This window comes from Peromyscus eremicus, chromosome 2, assembly GCF_949786415.1.
Source record: "Peromyscus eremicus chromosome 2, PerEre_H2_v1, whole genome shotgun sequence".
NCBI classification, from domain to species: domain Eukaryota; kingdom Metazoa; phylum Chordata; class Mammalia; order Rodentia; family Cricetidae; genus Peromyscus; species Peromyscus eremicus.
The window spans coordinates 153139801-153158619 of NC_081417.1; the positions used below are offsets into that span (position 1 = coordinate 153139801).

Here is an 18819-nt window from a genome sequence, read left to right on the forward strand (position 1 = left end):
AAAGACAGCGCCCATTCAGTGAGGTCCTTAAAGGAGGAAACGAGTTTAATATACGAAGTGCTTAGACCATTAGTGTTGTAAAGGTGCTAAGGGACCAACCTCTCCGTCAGGAGGGTTCTCCTCCCCAGGCTCCTGGTCCCATTCCCCACCCTCTTCAGTTAGCCATCAAAAACCACACACACATAAGAATATAGAATTTTATCTCATTTTAGTTAAAAAAAATAATCGTACCACTGAATGAAGAAGTAGCTGTTTTTTTTTTTTTCGAGGGGGGAGGAGGTGGTGAGAGGGGGGACCAAAAATAAAATGCAGAAAGCCCAAAGTAAAGGGAATTTATATTCATCTGTATAAACATATCCACTAAGGCAAGCAAACCCAAGCCAGGGCCATAGCTGCTGGGCTGGGCTGGGCTCGGTCCCTCCGGTTCTCACGGGTTCTAAGACCGAAAAAATAAAACCTTTGCAAGTCCCCCAGGGGGGAACTGGGGACTCTTGGGGCGTTGTAGTAAAATAAAGAGATATCGAGTTTCGAAAGCAGTGACACACTGAACGTTGCATAACAGTGGCCTCCATGGCCGTTCACTTGGACTGGGTGACGTCACAGTTTCACAACACAGCAACAGATACACACATACACACGTGAGCAAGCACATGGGAGCGACGGAGGAACAGCACAGGTTTCACTATGGCCTGCCTGGTGGTGGATGGGCTTGGGGAATCCCCATGCATTCTAGGTGTGGGCAGGACAGGCAGGCGCCCTCACGGGTGACAAACCCAGGGAAGGACAGTGTGAAGGGGTGCCAGCCCCATGCCCTCCTGCCAGTACACACAAACACATCAGGCACTCCCTGAGGAACCAAGGCCGAGCGCTGAGGTCCTCCCTAGGAAGGCCAATCCCTTGGCACCCCACCCTCCTCTCCACAGCCCCTTGGGACCCTCAGCTTGTTCTAGCAGTCGGGTGTCAGAAAGTGACATACCTGCCCCTCCCCACGGAGCCCTATCACTCACGTCCCCATGGCATGCCTAGCAGAGTGTAGCCTGTGAGGTAGATTCAGTGGCCTTCACCCTGCCTGGCTGGGCCCCATTTATAGCAAGCTAGAGTGCTAGGGCCTGGGTCTCTTCACCAAAATAGAAGTCCCTCCACTTTTAGCCCCTTGTCTATCAGCCTAGAGTGCGAGGGCCCGGATCTCTTCTCCAAAACAGGAGTCCCTCCACACCCAGCAGAGAAGGGGCTGATCTGTAAGGAGGGGACTCTTCTCTCTCTGCTGGTCCCTATCTAGGAGGGGGCCATGAGGCCCAGGGCAGGGCGGCCTAAGGTTAAGGGTAGGTGGGTAGGCAAAGCAGCTGGTACACAAGGCAGGGGCGTGAATGGGCTGGAGCAGGCAGCAGGGTGGTCAGAGAGGATGCTGGTGGCTGGTGTCGCAGCCTCAGGAAGAGCGGGAGGGGGCAGGGACGGGCCCGACCACCGGGGAGACTCCTGAATGAGATCCGCTCACGAACAGTTTAGAGTTTAGTAGCGGTCCTGGGCCTCACAGACCAGGACTCAGGCTTGTCTCCCACGGGTCTCCTGTACCCACCCGTGCCCCCAGACTGCTCGCCGGGCAGGGCCGGGTCTGGGCCTTAGCCCTGGCTACTTGAAGGTAGACTGTAGCTCCTTAAAGGCCGCCTTCCGCTGCTTCACCTCCTCAGCCTGCTTCTTCCTTTCCTCTTGCTCGGCTTTGATCTCCTCCTCAAAGCGGCTGGACACGTTGATGGCCTGGACCTGGGAGCGGGGGTGGGGTGGGGTGGGGGGACGGGACACAGGTCAGAGATGCGGCCTCCATAGTTATTACTCCTGGGAGCTGCTCACCTTCTGGCCCAGGCTCACCAACAGTGGCCCCTGTGAGCCACAGTTACCCCTCTGTGTCTCTGTCTCTCTCCATATAGAACCCGGCACACAGTAGCCGACCACAGGGGCTCGTCGGGAAAGATTAAAATAACACGCTGGATAGAGCCCAGCTGATAACGTGCTCGCCTAGCATGTATGACATCCTGGGTTTAAGCTGTACTTCAAAAAATGGGGTATGGCACTGAGCACCTGTGATCCTAGCACAGGGGGAGACAAAGGCAGGAAGACCCGAAGTTTAAGGCCAGCCTGGGCTATATGAGACCATATCTCTCCGAAACAGAGAAAGAGAGGGGAGTATGAGAGACAGAGAGACAGAGACACACAGAGAGTATTCACTGGTAGAAGCAGCACAGGGCACTGCAGGCAGGAATGATGCCCTTGATGTCCTGTCCTGAGGCAAGGCGCACAGGTCTGCTAATGAACCCTGATATCGCTATCAAAGGTTGGAAGAGAGAGAGAGAGAGGAGGCGGGGCAGCCTTGGGAAGGAAAGGTCTTAGTTTGGAAAAGAGGAATAAGGAAAGGTGAGGGCCTGGGTGGGCAGGACTCAGGAGCCGTTGGACCAAATGTGTCCCCTTCCATCTACGCATGTGCTGAAAGGGAGGAGGCTGCACACACAGATGTCTGAGGACCCCTCAGCTTCCCCAGGGTCAGGCTGACAGGGCAGGGTCTCTAGGGAGCAGTGCTGGCTGTCTCCCTCTTTAAGACCCCCGCAGCCCTGCACACCCCACAGGGTCAGCTCCACGTCTCCTCTGCAGCCTCAACAGGGCCAGGGAGGGACCGTGCAGTTCTCAGTCTAAACGGTGTTACCATACAGCTGGACCACAGTCCTTGGCTCCTCACCTTGGCCTCGAAGAAGTTCTTGGCACCCTTAACGCCCTCTGTGGAGACGTCGATCTCAGAGAGGCGGGCCAGGACGTGCAAGCCGCTGTCTTCCTGCAACTCCCCTGCCGCCGCCTTGCGGAAGATCAGAAGGAACTGCGGAGGGAAGACGCAGGGGTCAGCGAGGCACACCTGGGACAAAGTCCCCGGACACACCCACGCCTCGGCTCAGATCTCTGTAGAAAGCCTGTGTGCTCACCTGCAGGACCTGGAGCTGGAGCTGGGCAGGCCCTATCTTCCTGGTGTGCCCTGCCAGGACCTTGGGCTAAGGACCACACCCAGCTCCCACCCAGGGCTTCGGCCTGCCTCTCCTCTTTGCCACCCACTGTTCCCCGCCACAAATCTGCACTGCATCGCATTCACAAAGCCCCGGAGGGACCTCGCTCCCGTTCTCCAGTATGAAGATGGTTCGGAGACACAGGTTCTGGAAGGATGGGAATGGATGCTCTCTGACCCCAAGCCATTCCCGTGGACCACTTTGAATTCTTCCCTGGCCTCTTGTCACCTCCCATATTCCAAGAAGCTCTTGACAGCACCTCCCCCTCCCACCCCCTGTCCCATCCACCCCCCACCCCCGTCTCTGTTAGGGCCAAGGGCTCCCCCAACACCCACCTCCCCACACAGGCAACCCCATGCTGTTGAGGGCCTAGAGCCACGGCCATCATGCTCTGAGGCTCCATTCCTCCTCCCAGTCCCTAAACAGGCTGGTCCACAGCTTCTGCCTCAGAGCACGCGAAGCTACCTCGCACCACGCCTGGTCCCCTCGGCAGCACACATCACTCCTTCTTCTCAACCAAGCACTGTATAAATCCTCTTTTAGGTGCCTCCCGGACCCTCAGAGCGCACAGCCTTTCCCACAACTCAGCCGGGCATACAGAAATCATTAAAAATAGCTGGCTGTGGTGGCTTACACCTAGAATCCCAGAACTTGGGAGGCTGAGCCAGGAGGACACCTGCCAAGAGTGCCTTGCCAGCCTCACAAATAACAAAAGCCACCCAGTGCTCAGGTGTGGTGGGCTGGGAAGCAGCCTGGGGATAGACTCACCTCCCGGAAGCTGAGTTTGCTGTCAAAATCCTCATCAACCTCATTGATCATGCTCTTCAGGCCCAGGTGAGTCTGGGGGGCCCCCAGTTTCTCCATCATGAGTTTCAGTTCCATCAGGTCGATGAAGCCATCTCTGCCGGCATCATACCTGTGGATGCAGGGAGGCTTAAGGACACCCTGATGTGCTCCATGTCTGACTGTGCAGCGAAGCCTCAAGCCTGGGACACAGGAAGTGGTCAATGTCTTCCTATCATAGCTGGAAGGGACCCCACCACACGGTCGGGCAGCATCCTGTATTCTTAGCAATGCTAATTCTCACACAAACCCACGGCTTGAGGGAGGAAGCCACAGCCTCCTTTACTGAGTGTGGTGTGAACAAGAACTCATACCATGCCTGTGGATTCAGCTATTTGGTCTAGGCACCTCTTCTGGCACTTGAGGGGGTGTCTCGGTCTCACCCTGGCCGGATCTGTGGCTCCAGTTAGGTGGTAGGCCCTTGTGAGCCAGGGCTGAGACACTCTTCACAGTGGGGGCTGCCCTGTGCACTGTGGGATGTTCACAGAAGTAGCCCTCCTGGGCTGTGACAGTCAAATGTCTCCCAAACACTGCCAAGTGTCTCCTGTGCAAGTGTGTGTGTGTGTGTGTGTGTGTGTGTGTGTGTGTGTGTGTGTGGCGGGGGTGGGGAGGCAAAATCATTCCCAGCAGCCGGAGGATAGCATCGGTGTGGAAGGTAGTCTCTTATTTGTTCTAGACAGTTCTCAATATGCAGCCCCGGTTGTCCTGGAAGTCACCACGTAGCCCAGGCTAATCCTTGCACTTGTAGTGGTCTTTCTCCCTCCACCTCCCACATGTTGGGACTACAGACGTGCATGGTCATGCTCCATTATTTATTTTTTTGTGGTGCATTCCACTCCACCACTAAGCGACACCCCTTCACATGGGATCAGTGGTTCCTTTCTAACACGGCACCCTTCACACGGGGATCTGACTTCCTGCTCCAACTCATGCTAGGTTCCAGGAGAGAGTATAAGGGAGACCAGCCCCCTCTTATTCCCCCAGGGTACTCGAGCAGGGAGAAATGAGGAATATGTAGATAGAAGTATATATATATAGAGAGAGAGACGGTTAGAAAACACAGGATAGCCTTGGGAGGGCCTGGATCCTTATCCACCAGCCCCTTCCGTCTCTACTAAAGGGCTTTTAAAGGAATGCCAAGGGGTGGAGCAAAAGACCTCCCTGCAGCACAGCCAAGTGCAGACCCTTCCAGACACCTGGTGACCTCGAAAGTGGTCCAGCCATCCCCTAATGCAGCCCTGCTGCGTAAAGCAAGCTCAGGTCTCAGTAGGAAACCTTTGTGGGCTCCCACAAGAGTAAAAAGCACCTAATAGGTGCTTAGACTGTTGAATACGTGACTCAGGAAGGAATTCGGAGCCAAGAATCTCAGCAGCCTTGTGGACGACTGTGTCTGGGAGGGAGGGAGGGTCATGGTCACATCGGGGCGGTGGACCGGGGTGTGTTCAGGAACAGGCTCTTCTGGGAGGCTTCAGGGAGTGGCGGGGAGTGCTGGGCAGCCTGGCACAGAGCCAGTTGATAAGGAGGCCTGTCTCTGTCCTTCCTTCTTTCCTCTGCCACCAGCCGCCTGGTGGAGACAGGCATGGGTTTGAACGGGTCTAAATGTCCCTTTGCTGTGGTCACACTCCTTGTGTTGTGAGTGGCCAGAGGTGGCCTCCAGCCCGTTTCCCAGCTGGTAAGGTGCAGCCCACACCTGAAGCAATGGCTTTGCTTGGAGGTCCATCAGGCCTTCTTGTCAGGGTGACTGTCTCTTGGGACAGAAGCCTGGGTAGAGTGGCCTCAGGGTGACATGCGGGGCTTTTCTGGTACCCGGGGCCTCCGGATGGACAGGTGACGACAGTTTGACACAAAGGTGCTCAATTACAGACACTGGGTGCCTTCCCTGTTTATCTGTGGGTCCCCCTTTGCCCCTCTCCAGTTACATACAGCCACACCTGACTTTAGACATCTAACAGCCCCCAGGAACTAAAAACTGTTTTTGGATGGGAGCTTTACTGCTTACTTTGATTTAACGCTCTTCATAAGCAGAGGCTCAGAGAGGCTAATTGACCTGCCCAAGGTCACACAGCAGTAAGGAAGGAGCTGGGCTAATACCCCAGGGCTGGTAGGCTGATGCACTTATCAATCTGTCTGTCTGTGCCCAGCCTCCTCCTGCGTCCTGTGGCCACCTGCAGAACAGTGTCTGCCGGGAACACCAAGACAAGCATCCGTGTGAGGGGTATAAATAGTTCATGCCTGGATGAGTCAGGCTTGGAAGCACAGCAAACATTGGCTTTGGGACCATGGGTTCCCTACAGAGTGAGAGGGCTGGGTGGGGACAGGCAGGCTAGTGGGCCCTGAGGACAGAGGGCCTGCTGGGGTGGGGGTAAGTATGAGAGGACGTGGTGGGATGTCAGTGAGGCAGGCAAGGGCTGTCTGTCATGGCTCAGCCTCCATCTGCAGCAGGAAGGGCCCTCGAGGTGACTGGCCACCCCTCCGTCACTGCGGTATATCTGCAGGTGGTGGAGGGCTGGGTACCTGCTGCATGCCTTTGACAACAGGAGTGCCTGATGAGGGGCTTGCCTTTCCCAAGGTGAGACACAAGGATGCCTCTCCTTTGTGTCTCTGAGCACCACAAAGTCCCCCAACTTTCTGAACTCGGATTCTAGTGAAGGTCAGACATGGCGCGTCATAGTTCTGATATCAGACTGCCTGGGCTCCCCCTCAGCACAACGCAGAATGTGTGTCCTTTAAAGGACACCTGGTAACATCTGGACCCATTTTTGGTTGTCTTAACTGGGAGTCATGGGTTCTGTTGAACAAACACCAAGGAAGACGCCTGCAACATCCAGGACAGTCCCCTGCAAAGAGAATGGGCCAATTCTCTTTTAGTCTCTCTCCTGAGGCTGTGCTAAAATACCCTGACAAAAAGCAGCTTGGAACAAAGGGTTCTATTAGCTCCCAATTCCAGGTGACGGCCATGATGGCTGGGGAAGTCAAGGCAGGGGCTTGAAGCAACTGATCACACCATACCCAGCACGGCGGGGGTAATGAACGCATGCTCGCTGTTCTCGCTTTCCCTACGTGTCCTAGTTAGCTCCAATTGTCAACTTGACACAGCCTGGAGTCATCTGAGAAGGGAATCGCCATGAAGGGTTTGCCCAGATCAGATGGGGCTGCAAGTCTATCTGCAGAGGGTTACCTTGACGGTTAACTGACCAGGAGGGCCCAGCCCACTGTGGGCGGCACCATTCCCTGGGCTGGTGGTCCTGGGAAGCTATCTGAACATGAGCCAAAGGAAGCAGGATTCTTCTAGGGTTTCTGCTTCAAGTTCCTGCTTGAGTTTCTGTCCTGACTCCTCCCAATGATGGTCTACGATATCGAAGTGTAAGACAAATAAATCCTTTTCTCCCCAAATTGTTTTTGGTTCAAGTGTTTTATCATAATACAGGAAGGAAACTAGAATAATAATGTTATATAATTAAAACTCAAAATGGGTGCTGGCAGCTCGAATACTTGGTCTTCCCAGATCAATTAGCATAATACAACCCCTACAGACACGCCCACAGGCCAACCTGATCGAGACAATCCCTCACTGAGGTTCCCTTTCAGGGGACTCTAAACTGTGTCAAGTTGACAATCAAAATTAACCATCAGGGGTCCTAAACGTCACTGGATCAAAGTTGAGAAACCCAGATGTCATGGTGCCTCTTGGCTACTGGGAGACCTGCCTGGGCTCCTGGATGCCAAGCCCATGGCAAAGAGTGCTTACCAGGAACAGCTAGCTCTGCATGGTGGCTATCACCGTGAGACTTCGTTATCTTGCCAAGTAACCACTACGTGCCAGGCACTTGGTTTTTATATGCTCAGCTATCATAGCAGGTCAGGACTAGGGAGGGAGATCATTGAGGTGGGGACAGCTTGGGATTCAGACCCAAGGACCTACATTCAAGGGTCTAGGCTTCTTTCAAAGCCAGAACAACTCAGTCTAAAGGAAGCTCACACCGTATCTACACTTGGATGTCAAGTCGGGCTGTGGATTCCCTGGTTTCTGGCAGCTTCAGGCTGGGCCAGGCCAGGCCCCAAACCACAGCCTACATCAATCAAAGGTCAATCAATTACTAGGGCTGGACTCCAACCCAGGCCGACTCCAGCCTCTGGGGGACAATGGAGGGGTTGGCTACAGTTCAAAAAAAAAAAAAAAAATCAATCCTCAAGCCAGGTAACAGAGTCAGAAGCCTGGTGCCAGGGTGAGAGGTGGCCCTGGAGGAGGTGACCATTCCCCAAAGGTCCTAAAATGTACATCTCCGATGTGTCTGAGGCTCTGATGTGGCCTCAGGCTGGGGTGGCAGGGCTAACCTGACCAAAGACTTGATTACATGCTCACATCGAATCCAAACTCCAACTCTGCCTCTGCTGGCTGGGTGGCCTAGCTGGCCACCTGTCCCCATGAACCTCACCTTCAACATTTCTACCAAGCAGATTACAGAACTCACTTTGGGACTGAGGCAAGGATTGGGAGATGGTTCAAGCTGACTCTTAGCCCACGGCCAGGCCCACAGCAGGTACTTAATATGTGCTAATTGACAATAATAACCAAATGTTATTGTCTGCCTTTAGGGATCTTTTTTTTTTGTTTGTTTGTTTGTTTTTGGTTTTTCAAGACAGGGCTTCTCTGTATAGCTTTGGAGCCTGTCCTCGAACTCACAGAGATCCACCTGCCTCTGCCTCCCGAGTGCTGGGATTAAAGGCGTGCGCCACCACTGCCCGGCTCCTTTAGGGATCTTAAGGGGCAAATGCAGATATAAAATGGCCAGCACACAGTAGGTGCCTAAAGCCTGTTGATGTCATCGAGATCATGCACCGGATAGTGCACTGAGCGTTTCACACCCTTACTATGAAAATATGGCAGTAACAGTGGGACAATAAAGCCACCCTGGAGCCCCAAAGCACCGCTGCTCAATGCGGGCCAAGATCTGGTTCTCAGCATCCCGGTCAGGCAGCTCACCATGATCCAACTCCCTCTCTTGGCCTTCTGGGGTACTGCATCATAAAATACACACATACACACATACACACACACACACACACACACACACACACACACACACACACACACATACGCCAGAACACTAAATTAAAAAAAGAAAAGAGAAAAACCTTAAAAACGACAAAACCAAACCCCACTATGCTGGAGCTGAGTGGGATGGCCCTTGCCTATAATCTCAGCACTTGGAAGATAGAGGCAGGAGGATTGCAGTGAGTTTGGGGTGAACAGGCCTGCGGGAAGCACGTGTGTGGAGAAGAAGGAACCGGGAACATGGCGCCAGATTTTAAAGGCTGGGCGTGGACAGATCAATGTCACTACTACACGCAAGCGCGTAGATCACATGGCCACGTTGAGCGCCTACATAGCCAATGGAACGTCACGGATCCTGGTCACGCGAGATGCCCTGACCCGGAAATGGCTATCCTGACCTGGAACTGGCTAGGCGGAAGTGTCCACCGGGCATATGCAAACGCGCCCGACCGTGGAGGCCCTTCAGGCATAACTTCCTCTACTAGGCCTGACTTAGGGGTCTGGCTAAGCTGAGGGAGAAGGAGCCCCAAGCTGCACGGCTCTGGGTCTCCCTGCCTTCCTTTCTCTAAGTATGGGGGGTGACAGTGGGGACTGTCCCCATGCCTCCAAGCTGGTGAACAGCTGTTCTCAGGAGGCTGGACATGGTGCCTTGGCTGGGGAGGCCCTCTTACCCTACTGCCCTTCTGAGCAGGAATGGAGGCTCCAGGAGGCTCAGAGGATCCAGGAAAAGGAAGGTTAGCCCTCAGGGTTCATCCACATAACCTGGCCCACCAGAGAGGGCAGTGATAAACCCAGGGTCACACAGCAAGAGGGATTCTACTAGCTATGGGCTCTTCCCATCTTCTGCCTCCCTCTTCCTCCTGGACCATTGGGGTTGGGGTTTTCAAGCATCTAGGCGAGGTGGGGGAGGGTGGGCCCAATCCTCCACTTGGGGTTGGCCCAGAAAGGCCAATGTCACCCAGCTTTGTCAACAAAACTCCCAGGCTTTGGAGCTCAGCACCTTTCCCTAGCAGTGGAGGGAGGCTGCGGGCCTGGCACCCGGCCCACATTCCTGCCTGCCTCCCCCTGCATAGTTCTCACCAGGGGAGGGCTCAGCAGCTGCTGCCCCGGATGCCAGCGACAAAAATCCCTCCCTTCAGCTGCCGCCCAGGCAGACAGACCCTGTCTTTAGGTCTGAACACAGTCCTGTAAAGAAGCTGGCTTCCTCCTAGTTTCGTCTCTCCCCTCCCCAAGTTCTGATAATCCAGAGTCACAAGGGTGGGCAGTGCCTGGCTCCAAGGACACGCAGTATGGATGCCCGGCCCCGGTGTGCCCGGGCAGGCTCCTTTCACAAGGTTATCCTTAGTGGATACTGGGCAAACTGTGCTGTGTCTAATTCTCTGTACAGACGTCCCTTTTCAACAGATAAGGAGCCCGAGACACAGAAAGAGAGTGCGTGGGCCAAGGTCAGCGGGAACATGGGTACAGCTGGGCTCCAAACGTGATAAAGACCACACTAGCTCCTGATGCCTCTAGACCCGGTGGGAGAGCTCCAGAACGGGAAAGGGTAGTTCAGTGAGGTCACTTCACCCAGCCTTCCGTAAGGGCCAAATGCCTGATGCAGGAGGCTCCCCGTTTCCTAAGGTGGGTCCCTTTGCACTGATCGCTCCCCCAGCCCCACCCCTGCTGAGATGCAAAGCCATTATCACAGCTGTTGCCCCAGCAAAGGGAAGGGGCACAGGGAACCACAGCTGTCCCTTCTGGCACCCAGTCCCGGCCTGTGCTGCTGGCTCCCCAAGGGGCCACAAGACAGACTGCTGAAGGAGTGCTTTTTACAGGTTCGGGACCCCCAGTCTGTGCGCTACACTATTATCACAAATATCTATTTTCAGGATTATTAAGGAGTAAGTGTAATCAAGAATACAAAATGGCAACCACAGAGCAGGTGCTTCAAACCTATTAATTCTACTATAATCATTAAGTGGCTGTATTTTGGGGCCTCCTCCATCCTGTGTAGGAGGGGTCTCAGTGGATCCTGAGCCTCTGTATCCTCAGAGATGGGAAGGCATCCCTGAGGATAGGTGACACTTTGCTAGCTGTTCTGGCCAGCCTGGGCCTGCTTGTCTCTCTCTATGGGACGTGCAGGTGGGTCCCAGGAATGACAACTCAGCTTGGCGTGCCCCCACTGACTGACTCATGGGAATATACCGACGAGTATCACTTCTCCTTAGGGCAGAATCTGACTTTGATCGCCTGTCCTAAGTCAGGGGTTTAGGCAGGGGCCACTGTGCAGATGCTCACAGTCTCCCTTGCCCCAGGTTTCCAGAGAGCCCTCAAGCAGACAATTACTAGCTTGGGGGCTGTCATGGCTCAGTGTTGTCTTAACCTCAAGGCTGACACCACCTACAGGCTGAGCCAAGGTGGCAATGTGGGAGCATCCCGTCACTGCTCTATTTCCCGCCCACCCTTATTCGTCACTTATGATAGGGATTACGGAGACTTACTTAATGTCTAATATAACCTGGTGAGTGTTAGTTACACACTCTTGACTCCATTCATCTTATTGCTGAATAGCTCAACAGACAAAGTCACCTGCCTACAGTCACCTGTAAGGGACACGGCAGGAGCCTGGTACTTTGTCTTTCTTTGTCCCTCTCTTTCAGCGGTACTTGGGATTAACCCCAGGGCCTCATGCGTGGTACCAAGTTGGACTTGAACCCACTCTGCAGTACAAGCCAGCCTTGAATTTTCTGTCCTCCTGCCTCAGCCTCCTGAGCAGCTGGGATGACAGGCCTGCACCACCAGGCTTGGGAGGCACTAGCACACAACACAGGGAGACTTGTGGAGATGCATATTCTGATCTAACTCTAGGGCACAAATGATGCTGAAGGTCTATGGACCACGTGAAGGAGAAATCAGGGTCCACTGTCAGACCCAGGATGAAGTGATGCCCCTACTTCTCACTAGCTATGGGACCTGAATCTGCTGAGACTCAGTCTCCCTACCTGTGAAGAGGGTGGTGGGAATCTTGCAGGATGTTAAGAAAGTATTAAGAAGGGAGCCAGCAGGGCTAGAGATGGCTCGGCGGTTAAGAGAACTTGCTACTCTTGCAGAGGACATGGGTTCTATTCCCATCACCCACATGGCAGCTACAACTGTCTATAACTCCAGTTCCAGGGGATCCAGTGCCCTGCACAGACCTACATGTCGGCAAAACACCCATATACATAAAATACTAATACTAAAATAAGTAACAGAAGAAGAGAGTCAGGGTCCTGGCACCCAGTGGGTCAATAGCGGTCCCATTCATCAGCCAAATGGCTGAGTCTAGGAAGGACTTCCCGCTCAGCACTGCTGGGCCTGGTCCCAGCTAGCCACACCTGCCTGGCCCTGCAGCCTCTGTTCTTGCAAAGCAGAAGTCCACCAAAAAGGCTGTGGGCAGCCAGAAGGAACTTAGTGGCTGCGGGGTGTGGGGACTGTCCTTTCAAGAGACTGCAAAGTAGCTAACTCCTCTGCCGGGCTGGCCTTGTAGAAACTCTCTCTGGCAGCACTGATGACCCTGGGGCCTGGACTCTTCCAGCTGAAGCCGGCCTGGACCTCAGGTGACAGAGAGACAGACAAGTGTGAAGAAGGGAGGGGGGCAGATGGGAGGTGTAAACCAGAAAGTCCCCAGAAAGGGGTGGGGGAAAGGTGACTCAGCTGCAGAGGGGAAGTGGGAGGAAAGGAGAAGGGGCCCATTGTTGGGAATCCTCCCTCCCTGGGGTGTGAGGCACCCCAGTCCCCACCAAGCTCGGCTCTGGCTTCTGCAAACGAGGATGTGACAAGGTGCAAACACCCCTCTAGCCTCCTGGATCTAGTCACACAACTAGCGCTCAGGACCTTGGTCAAGTGACTCAACCTTTGAGGCTAAACTGACCCCTAAGCAATACAGGTGAGTTCCCTTGGGACTCTCTCCAGTAAGGACAGGGCCCTGGGACATCTTAAGCTCACACCACCCACAGGAAGCTGCAGTCTTTCCAGATGGTAGAAATACAGAAGCTTTCCATTACAGACCCTCTGGGCCCACCGCAGACCTCCCGCCGCCGACTCCCTAGATTCTGAGGCCTTCGGCTGGAATTTGCATATGCAAAATCTTAGGAAGCTAGTTCTTGGGTGACAGGCAGCACCCTGGTCTTCTAAGACCACCCATGACCTTCACAGTCCCCAGACCGTATCTGCCAGTTCTGGTTTAAGTCACTCAATTCTTAGCAGCCCCAGAAGAAACTGAGGCTCAGAAGCCCAGTACCCTGCCCAGAGCGACCTAGCTGGGTGGCAAGGGGCTGTGTCCCAGCTCTGTGTCACCCCGAGGGCTGCTGTATGCTCTTCCCTCTTCCTCTGCCACCTGCCTTCACGTAATTAAGTGATAATGAATTCATCTCTCTATTTTTGTTATTTATCAAAGCAATATGTAGCTGTCAATCAGAGCGTCTGTTGGGCAAGAGGAAAGAGGCGTACAGGCTGAATCCCTGTCATTCTGGCCCCAGAGCAAAGGACTGCTGCCAGCCTAACAGCCTGGTAGCTCTGTTGGGGGGAAGTGGAGGCAGCCAGAGGCTCATTTCGAGCTACCTCAATGTCAGCGCTGATGACCGCCACCAGGGCCAGGGCATATGCTGACCGTGGGATTGTGACGGCAGTAACTTAGTAAGTACCGATTCTGTGCCAAGTACTTGGTTGAGCACTTGAAAGCGCCATCAGGGTGAGGAAAGAGGCGCAGAAAGGGTTAAGTAAGGTGCTCTAGGTCCACATGTGGCTAGATCCACAGCCGCCCAGGGCTGCAGGGCCCAGGGCTGCAGGCTGCGTCAACCAGGAAGGGAAGAGAGAGAAGGGCAGGTGGACCCAGGTGCTTGTGATGAAAAGCTCTCGGCCAGAAGGAAAAGGAAGCTATCCTGCCTGATGCAAGAGGTCGTGAGATGAAGTGGGCAGGGCAGGGGAGGGGGAGGAGGGGAGGGAGAGGCTGGGCGGAGGGACAGGGCCAGTGCCAGCCAGCAGGACAAGGAACTAGGGCACCTTCCTCAGATTCCACAGCAGATTCACAATTCCGTGGCTGCCTGCCTTTCAGGCAGGTGTCGGCTTACAGAGAACCCTCCAGAGCTCCTCCTGGGCTATTGTCAGCTGGGGGGTGGGCATCCCTGGAATTCTGTGGGTCTGTCCCATACCTTTTGGCCATGGAAGCTTCTAGAAACAACTCTGAATGAATGGGCGGGGGCGGGGAGAGAATGAGAGCGAGCAAGCGAGCGAGAGATAGATAGAGGGAGGGAGGAAGAGAGAGAGGATGAATATAGCCCGAGGCTATGGGGTGGGGGAACACAGGCTCTAAGATGCAAGGCCTCTGTGCTTGGCATCAGGCAGAACTCAGCACATGTCATCTCTAAGCCCTACCTTCAGAAAAACCTATGATCCTGAGCAGGTCACTTCTCCCTTCTGTGCCTCAGTTTTCCTGGCTGTAAAATGGGGAGAGGGGCTGGAGTCAGCTGGCAGCGTGGGGGATGGCAGCGCCTGCTGTTTCTCCCCAGTTCCCTTCCACCACTGACCTAGGGCCGCATCTGCTCACCCACACTGAATGGCTGGACCAGAAGACCGCACAGTAGTTCTGCTGAGCATCAAGGCTCAAGACCTTGTAGGAATAAGGCCAGAACATAGGTGCCTGTGAGAATCATCACACACAGCCCATCCTTCTTGCACTCGGGTAGACTGAGGTCCAGGGATGACACCTCCTAGCTGTGGATGCCAGAGGAAAGCCAGCCCCACTTCCCAGGGGCACTGGCTCCTCTCCTCCCTGCCCCTCTGCTCTCAGCAGAGTTCTGGCTGCGATCCTGGGACCTGCTGGGCCCCAGGAGGCAGCAGTCACTTGCACAGTGGAAGCAGAACAAGCATTTTGTGCTCTGAGAGGCCGTCTGCGGTGGTTCCCAGCCGGGACTCGGCTGGGCTGGGCTCCGCGGGCACAGTGAGGCCTTGTTTCCCTGAATACAGCATCAGCAGCTTTGTGCCCCGGCCAGGGACTCTGGCGAGTGGCACTTCCTTCCCCTGAGGTCCAGCTTTCTGGCCCCTTCCTGTCACCCCTCCCAACACCCCGGCCAGCAGTGCCACTGCCAAGAGGCAGCTCTGAGGAGTCCACGAAAGTGCTTCCCCACTAAACGTGGTTCCCCAAAACAGCCTGTGTAAACTGAGTGCTCTCTGCAAGCATAGCTTCCAGGTTGTTCTCTCCACTGGTTCCCCTCCAAAGTCATCTCTCTCAAGCTTGCTCTTTAGGGGTATCTGTGTTCCCCCAAACACTGCCATGGTCTGGGGGATAAGAATACTACAAAAACACAAGAGAAGGGTGACTGGAGGAGAAAGGTAAATGGGCTGGCGGTGGCTGCCGGGAGGAAAAGTCAGCCACACACACAGAAAGGGATGTTGGGATGTGTTTCAAGACATTGTGACAGAAAACTCTGTAGGGAAGATCATGGCTTTCGGAGCTACTGGCCCGAGTTCCAATCCTGATCCTACCATTTTGTAACCGTGAAGTCTTGGTAAGTAACTTTAGTAGTCTGTGGCCGGACTCCATCTGTGCAAGGCTGAAGAAACTATCTTGGATCACGGGGTTGGTGGGAGGCATGCGCGAGCTCCTTCTCAGCCCTATCGCTGCACGGATCTATGACACATGTGAATACCCTCAGGACTACCCCACAGGGCAGCTCTACCTGGAAGTCACAGCTGCCCTAGGGTTCAAAAGGAAGGAATGTGGATTCCTGCTCTCCAGGCCTAGTCAGTGGAGACTGACCAGGGTCCTCTAGTCCTTGAACCTCCACATAGCGGTCGGGGGTGGTATTCTAGCAACAGCACAAGCTTCTATCACCCAAAGCTGGGAACCAAACCCTCTTCCCCTGTGTGAGGGCGAGCTGTGGGTGTGGAGAAGTGAGAAGTGGGAAGAGCCTTCGGAGCCCTGGATGTCCGGAACGCCCCCTTCCTGGCTTCCTGGTTGGTGCCTGGGCACTGCCAGCTGGGTGTGGCTGGGGCTGCCAATCCTTTACCTGCCCACTGTTTTCCGCTGTGGGACTCCCTGCAGACCCCTCCAGAACTCAGCTTCAGTGGTTTTTACCCTGTCTGGGCTGCACTCCAGCCTAGTACCTATAGGACCGACTGTTCCCTTTCCAGGAACCCTAGGTGGCATGACAGGAAGTAGGGATGACTGTCCTATGGAGGGGTGCTGGCACCATCCCTAGCCCCACGGGCACTCGCTTTCTCCCCCTCCATATTCTTTGATTTTTGTGGGGTGTGGAATGACTGAGCACACAGGTCTAGCGGATATCCTTCCAACCTGGTAAGGGTACAGCTTGGAATCATAGGAACTGGAGGGTAGGGGTGGGAGTCCCTAGGCAGGGCACATAACAAGGGGCCTCCTTTCTGCCCGGAGGCAGTATAGGAACCAGGGATTGTATGGGAAGGGGGGGGCTGCTGCTGGGGAGAGGCCATCCTTCTGATAGAAAGCAGGGGAGTCACCACTGCACAGACACTGAGTGAAGGGGTTGGGGGAGCAGGGATGTGGACCCACAGTGTATGGAGGAGATCTAGGGCCCGAGGAGACTCTGTCCTGAAGGGATGATAGGGGAGTTACAAATGTTTGTAGACTGGGGGACAGGGAGAGAGGAGCCCTTTCCTAGCAAGACCACTTGAGCGTTAAGGAAATGGGACCTGGCCAACAGAGTGGGTGGGAGGGGGTGGGAAGGGCTGAAGGGTTTTCACCACAGTAAGTAAACACAGAATAACTGGTGTGTGTGGGGGTGGGTGGGGGGGTGTCCCAACCTAGAACGAGGGACCAGAGCTCAGCAGAAGAAATTAAAGGGCCCTAGTAAAAGGCAGATGCCTGTCACGGGTGCCGGGAATGACCCCCTTGAGAGGCACTAGGGGTGCCTGTACCGCGGTGGGGATAGGGAGTCTAGTAGTTGGGAGAGGAGGGGAAGCCACGGGCCCTTTCTCGGTGTGTGTGGGTGTAGGGTGGTGGTAGGCGCAGTAACTAACATTGAGAGGGCAGTCAGCACCCTGTGCGGCGGTGGGGACTCGCTGGGGACCTGTGATTATCCGGAAGGAACCTCGGGTGCCCCCAACCCGTGTGGGGTGTCCTGAGGGCAGCACCAGAAGGGGAGGGGGTCACGTGCCAGGGCCAGGAGGGAGGGTCTCCAAACCCACTTGCGCTCTGGACTGGTGGGTCTGGAAGCCTCGTGGCCCTCTGGGAGGGGCAGCAGAGTTCTCCACCCTGGTGAGTCAGGGTCCTGGGGGAGCCTGACTGGGGGATACTGGGGGTTCGGGCCCGAGGCCGGGTCTAGGGTGGCGGGGAACGGGGCGCGAGGGCACTCACTGCTTGAACATCTTCTCCATGTCTTTGATCTGCTTCCTGGAGAACTCCTTGAACTCGGTGTAGGGGTTGAAGACGCGGCGGCTGGGAGACTGCGGCTCGCCGATGCCCTGGTTGAGGTCCGCGCGCCGCAGCAGCTTGGCGCTCAGCTCGTCGTCCGCGCTGCCCAACGCCTGGGCAGCTTCGTCGGGAGCCCCGGCCGCCGCCGCCGCCGCCCCGTTGAGCCCCGGCTGCTCGGTCGCCTCGCCGCCTTCGCCCTCCATCTGCAGCCTCCGGCTCAGCTTGCTAGCCAGCTCGTCCGTGGCCATGGTGGCCCGCGCGCAGCTGCCTCGGCCCGGCCCCTGCTCCGCACCGCACACTCGGCCGCGCTCTTCCTCTTCCTGACACTCCCCGCCGACAGGCGCCGCCCCGAAGGTGGGACTTAGGGGACCGCCCACCCCCGGGCCGGCTCCCGCCGCCCGCGCTACGCGCCGAGTCCCTCTTGGTCCCCGGGGAGGGGGTCAAGTGCAGCCTGCTCTTCAGCTCTTCATCATCGCCCCCTCCCCCCCGGCGTGAAAAACCGTCAACATCCCTCCGGTGACCTCTGGGGGACCGCCGAGCCCCGGGAGAATCTCTAAAAGGAATCTGGTTTGGGTGGGTGTCCCAACCCTGCGAGAGGGAAGAGGGTCCGCTCGCGCAGGAGGTGGGTGTGTGTTCAGGGACTGGAGAGGGGCGCTCCCCGTAACCCCTTCTCTGGAATCCCCACCGTTTGTGTCTCTGACACCCTGTCGGTTGCCATGGAGACCACTGGTCGTGAAATACTGGGTGTTCTTGGTAAGGTTGCCGGAGTCTGAAGAAGGTGGACCCTGGCGCTGGAGTCCAGTTAAGATTGTCCCCAGAGCCGGGGTGGCTGGCATCTTTCAAGGGTGGGGCAGCGGTTGTGAGGGAGATGGCACCCTACCGGAGTCCTCAAAGGTCCCCAAAGAACCGGGAAAGGGGAAGGGGCTCGTCCTGTTACACGATGATTCAGCACAATAGCTGCTTGATCTGGTTGATGTCTGGGACTCCACCTTAGTGGGATTTCAGAGAGATTTTGATGTTGCCTCCTTGATGGGGATCTCAGAGGAGTGACCTCCTCCCCTGGAAAGGGAGAGTTCAGAGGATTTGGCTCAGTCTGTCACTTCAAAACCCCAAATCTGGGCTGGAGAGAAGGCTCAGCTATCGAGAGTGGTGGCCGCTCTTGCAGAGACTGAATGAAGATCGGATCCTAGCACCCATACAGGGGTGTGGAGGCTGGGGATGGCAAGTCAGGAAGGCCTATACCTCAAGGTTCAGGGGATCCAAGACCCTCATCTGGCCTCCTTATGCACCTTCACTCATGTTCACGTACCCCCTCCCCCACATACACATAATTAAAAATAAAGAATTTGAGCAGGGCGTGGTGGTGCAGCCTTCAGTTCTAACACTCAGGAGGCAGAGGCTGTGAGTTCAGAGTCAGCCTGGTCTCCATCAGGAGTTTCAGGACAGCCAGGGCTGCATAGCGA

The 18819-nt window shown here is 55.5% G+C and overlaps 1 protein-coding gene across 1 annotated transcript; it reads right to left on the bottom strand.

Annotated features, from left to right (window-relative positions):
• Positions 1-1496: 1496 nt before the first annotated feature.
• Efhd2 (EF-hand domain family member D2) lies at positions 1497-18053 on the bottom strand. Its single transcript, XM_059255337.1, has 4 exons — positions 17300-18053; positions 3813-3960; positions 2729-2863; positions 1497-1761 (listed from the first exon to the last, which is right to left on the bottom strand). The coding sequence occupies exons 1-4, from the start codon at positions 17602-17604 to the stop codon at positions 1630-1632; spliced, it is 720 nt and encodes a 239-aa protein (XP_059111320.1). The 5' UTR covers positions 17605-18053; the 3' UTR covers positions 1497-1629.
• Positions 18054-18819: the final 766 nt, after the last annotated feature.

What these genes read in the sequence shown, in the direction of transcription:
- Efhd2 (XM_059255337.1), bottom strand. Translation starts at nt 17,604, where the DNA reads ATGGCCACGGACGAGCTGGCTAGCAAGCTGAGCCGGAGGCTGCAGATG. An exon ending in GCAAACTCAGCTTCCGGGAG is followed by an intron (nt 2,864 to 3,812) that starts GTGAGTCTATCC and finishes TTCCCTCCGCAG; the next exon opens with TTCCTTCTGATCTTCCGCAA. An exon ending in AGAACTTCTTCGAGGCCAAG is followed by an intron (nt 1,762 to 2,728) that starts GTGAGGAGCCAA and finishes CCCCGCTCCCAG; the next exon opens with GTCCAGGCCATCAACGTGTC.